This window comes from Miniopterus natalensis, unplaced genomic scaffold (genome assembly GCF_054644295.1).
Source record: "Miniopterus natalensis isolate mMinNat1 unplaced genomic scaffold, mMinNat1.hap1 Scaffold_125, whole genome shotgun sequence".
In the NCBI taxonomy this organism is placed as follows: Eukaryota; Metazoa; Chordata; class Mammalia; order Chiroptera; family Miniopteridae; genus Miniopterus; species Miniopterus natalensis.
The window spans coordinates 35,830-40,748 of record NW_028269930.1 but is presented as its reverse complement, the minus strand read 5'-3'; the positions used below and the strand labels follow the sequence as shown (position 1 = coordinate 40,748).

Genomic DNA, 4,919 nt, shown 5'->3' with positions numbered 1-4,919 from the left:
CAGGGTCCAGCAAAGGCGGAAGAAGGGGATCTAGTCACAGTGAGTCCAGTGGCAGTGAATGGCATTCGGGAGGCTCACAGAGACACTCAGGGTCCAGTCATGGCCAGGCTGGATCTCAACATGGACAGTGGGGATCCTCTAGTCAAGGGAGTCAGGGAACTACTCATGGACAGTCAGGAGACACCAAGAAACATGGGCAGGCAGGCCATGGGCAATCCCCACAGTCAGGATCCGGCAAAAGTGGAAGAAGGGGATCTAGTCACAGTGAGTCCAGTGGCAGTGAATGGCATTCGGGAGGCTCACAGAGACACTCAGGGTCCAGTCATGGCCAGGCTGGATCTCAACATGGACAGTGGGGATCCTCTAGTCAAGGGAGTCAGGGAACTACTCATGGACAGTCAGGAGACACCAAGAAACATGGGCAGGCAGGCCATGGGCAATCCCCACAGTCAGGATCTGGCAAAAGTGGAAGAAGGGGATCTAGTCACAGTGAGTCCAGTGGCAGTGAATGGCATTCGGGAGGCTCACAGAGACACTCAGGGTCCAGTCATGGCCAGGCTGGATCTCAACATGGACAGTGGGGATCCTCTAGTCAAGGGAGTCAGGGAACTACTCGTGGACAGTCAGGAGACACCAAGAAACATGGGCAGGCAGGCCATGGGCAATCCCCACAGTCAGGATCTGGCAAAAGAGGAAGAAGGGGATCTAGTCACAGTGAGTCCAGTGGCAGTGAATGGCATTCGGGAGGCTCACAGAGACACTCAGGGTCCAGTCATGGCCAGGCTGGATCTCAACATGGACAGTGGGGATCCTCTAGTCAAGGGAGTCAGGGAACTACTCATGGACAGTCAGGAGACACCAAGAAACATGGGCAGGCAGGCCATGGGCAATCCCCACAGTCAGGATCCAGCAAAAGTGGAAGAAGGGGATCTAGTCACAGTGAGTCCAGTGGCAGTGAATGGCATTCGGGAGGCTCACAGAGACACTCAGGGTCCAGTCATGGCCAGGCTGGATCTCAACATGGACAGTGGGGATCCTCTAGTCAAGGGAGTCAGGGAACTACTCATGGACAGTCAGGAGACACCAAGAAACATGGGCAGGCAGGCCATGGGCAATCCCCACAGTCAGGATCTGGCAAAAGTGGAAGAAGGGGATCTAGTCACAGTGAGTCCAGTGGCAGTGAATGGCATTCGGGAGGCTCACAGAGACACTCAGGGTCCAGTCATGGCCAGGCTGGATCTCAACATGGACAGTGGGGATCCTCTAGTCAAGGGAGTCAGGGAACTACTCATGGACAGTCAGGAGACACCAAGAAACATGGGCAGGCAGGCCATGGGCAATCCCCACAGTCAGGATCTGGCAAAAGTGGAAGAAGGGGATCTAGCCACAGTGAGTCCGGTGGGAGTGAATGGCATTCGGGAGGCTCACAGAGACACTCAGGGTCCAGTCATGGCCAGGCTGGATCTCAACATGGACAGTGGGGATCCTCTAGTCAAGGGAGTCAGGGAACTACTCATGGACAGTCAGGAGACACCAAGAAACATGGGCAGGCAGGCCATGGGCAATCTCCACAGTCAGGATCTGGCAAAAGTGGAAGAAGGGGATCTAGTCACAGTGAGTCCAGTGGCAGTGAATGGCATTCGGGAGGCTCACAGAGACACTCAGGGTCCAGTCATGGCCAGGCTGGATCTCAACATGGACAGTGGGGATCCTCTAGTCAAGGGAGTCAGGGAACTACTCATGGACAGTCAGGAGACACCAAGAAACATGGGCAGGCAGGCCATGGGCAATCCCCACAGTCAGGATCTGGCAAAAGTGGAAGAAGAGGATCTAGTCACAGTGAGTCCGGTGGCAGTGAATGGCATTCGGGAGGCTCACAGAGACACTCAGGGTCCAGTCATGGCCAGGCTGGATCTCAACATGGACAGTGGGGATCCTCTAGTCAAGGGAGTCAGGGAACTACTCATGGACAGTCAGGAGACACCAAGAAACATGGGCAGGCAGGCCATGGGCAATCCCCACAGTCAGGATCTGGCAAAAGTGGAAGAAGGGGATCTAGTCACAGTGAGTCCGGTGGCAGTGAATGGCATTCGGGAGGCTCACAGAGACACTCAGGGTCCAGTCATGGCCAGGCTGGATCTCAACATGGACAGTGGGGATCCTCTAGTCAAGGGAGTCAGGGAACTACTCATGGACAGTCAGGAGACACCAAGAAACATGGGCAGGAAGGCCATGGTCAATCCCCACAGTCAGGATCCAGCAAAAGTGGAAGAAGGGGATCTAGTCACAGTGAGTCCAGTGGCAGTGAATGGCATTCGGGAGGCTCACAGAGACACTCAGGGTCCAGTCATGGCCAGGCTGGATCTCAACATGGACAGTGGGGATCCTCTAGTCAAGGGAGTCAGGGAACTACTCATGGACAGTCAGGAGACACCAAGAAACATGGGCAGGCAGGCCATGGGCAATCCCCACAGTCAGGATCCGGCAAAAGTGGAAGAAGGGGATCTAGTCACAGTGAGTCCAGTGGCAGTGAATGGCATTCGGGAGGCTCACAGAGACACTCAGGGTCCAGTCATGGCCAGGCTGGATCTCAACATGGACAGTGGGGATCCTCTAGTCAAGGGAGTCAGGGAACTACTCATGGACAGTCAGGAGACACCAAGAAACATGGGCAGGCAGGCCATGGGCAATCTCCACAGTCAGGATCTGGCAAAAGTGGAAGAAGGGGATCTAGTCACAGTGAGTCCGGTGGCAGTGAATGGCATTCGGGAGGCTCACAGAGACACTCAGGGTCCAGTCATGGCCAGGCTGGATCTCAACATGGACAGTGGGGATCCTCTAGTCAAGGGAGTCAGGGAACTACTCATGGACAGTCAGGAGACACCAAGAAACATGGGCAGGCAGGCCATGGACAATCCCCACAGTCAGGATCCAGCAAAAGTGGAAGAAGGGGATCTAGTCACAGTGAGTCCAGTGGCAGTGAATGGCATTCAGGAGGCTCACAGAGACACTCAGGGTCCAGTCATGGCCAGGCTGGATCTCAACATGGACAGTGGGGATCCTCTAGTCAAGGGAGTCAGGGAACTACTCATGGACAGTCAGGAGACACCAAGAAACATGGGCAGGCAGGCCATGGGCAATCCCCACAGTCAGGATCCGGCAAAGGTGGAAGAAGGGGATCTAGTCACAGTGAGTCCAGTGGCAGTGAATGGCATTCGGGAGGCTCACAGAGACACTCAGGGTCCAGTCATGGCCAGGCTGGATCTCAACATGGACAGTGGGGATCCTCTAGTCAAGGGAGTCAGGGAACTACTCATGGACAGTCAGGAGACACCAAGAAACATGGGCAGGCAGGCCATGGGCAATCCTCACAGTCAGGATCTGGCAAAAGTGGAAGAAGGGAATCTAGTCATACACAATCACATTTTCCATCTAGGGAGTCAAGGGACAGCACAAGGAAACAGTCAAGTAGCCACTATGACCAATCTGGAAGTAGTCATTCTCATTCAGAAACTAGTGGAAGACAACATCATGGATCAAGTCAAAGATGGAAACATGGTAGCTATGGAAGGGCAGAATATGACTATGGGCAGTTTGGGTATGGACCTTCTGGGGGCAGCAGATCAAGCAGTCGCCAATCTAGCCCTGTTAGGTCAACAGGAACTGGAAACAATCAACTGTCAGCTCACAGTCATTCAGAATCTAGTTCAACTAGTTGGCAGGGATCCCATAACAATAGTAAAGAACATTCAGAAAATTGGGGGAAACAGATTCATGAACAATTAGGACTTAGGCATGGACAGTCCGAGTTCAATAGAATGGGATCAAGTCATGGACAATCAGGAGATGCCCAGGATCAATCTGGATTCAACACCAGTGAAAGGCAAGTATATAGCCATGGTCATTCAAGTGACAGCTATGGGCAGGAAACTGACATAAGTAAAAGATCCATTTCCAGTCACCCTCTTCATAGCCAAGATCATACAGGAGCTGAGGAGTATATATATAGGTCTTCATCAAGCAGTACGACTGCATGGAGCGGGGGAAGGCAAAAGCAAGAGCCAGGATCAAGTATGACAGGGAGCATCAGCAGAAACAATCAGCATATGGATGACATGCAGGCAAGAGACTCTGAGGCCAGTGGTTACCCGGGAAGGGAGAGAACAGATTCAGGTTCCTATTACTTAGATATCAACACCCCACTCTATCAATATATCCAAGAACAAAAATACTATTACTTTGAATAATAATTTGAAGACAATAGAAAACTAACCTAAGAACTAACTCAAAGAAGAAATGAGACACATGCATGGAATTAAGATATTTAACATGATCCCTTCTTTTGGTAGTCAGGGAATAAGTATTTTAACTGTGGTACTGTTTTGTTTGGTGCAAGGTGTTTGGGTTTTTTTTTTGTAAGGCTCCTTAACCATTAAGCTCTTTGGCTGAAAAACAGTGAATGGAAGAAATAAATGGCATTTGGGGCTATATTTAATATTATATGACAAAAGTGATTTGGGTACTTTGGGATAAAATGGGCATTTTTTAAAAAATTTTCTGAAATTCAAATTTTAGATTTTCCGGTTTTGTTTTAATTACTTATTGACAAACTTATCCAGGGAGCTAAGAGACATGGTTCAGGAGCCAAAATTTCTCTAATAACATTGTAACACATTCCATGTCCTGAGCAAAGAATGTCATGGTACAGAAGATTCAGAAGAATCACTTCTTTTGTGCCACCACTGAAGCTCTGTACTACTACTTTTGAATTTATTGTCATGACCTCCTGGATATAGGATCCAGAAAACTGTATTGCATAAAAATTAACAATAAACTTTTCATCAAAGTATAGTTTCACTTCTCTTTCATCCTCACAAACACAAACAAAGCTCCCTGTCATGAAGTCAGATGTACATTTC

At 50.2% G+C, this 4,919-nt stretch overlaps 1 protein-coding gene across 1 annotated transcript; it reads left to right on the top strand.

Annotated features, from left to right (window-relative positions):
* Positions 1-1,020: 1,020 nt before the first annotated feature.
* LOC107540768 (uncharacterized) lies at positions 1,021-3,786 on the top strand. The gene is made up of 2 exons (XM_087813716.1): positions 1,021-1,927; positions 3,437-3,786. The coding sequence occupies exons 1-2, from the start codon at positions 1,021-1,023 to the stop codon at positions 3,784-3,786; spliced, it is 1,257 nt and encodes a 418-aa protein (XP_087669842.1).
* Positions 3,787-4,919: the final 1,133 nt, after the last annotated feature.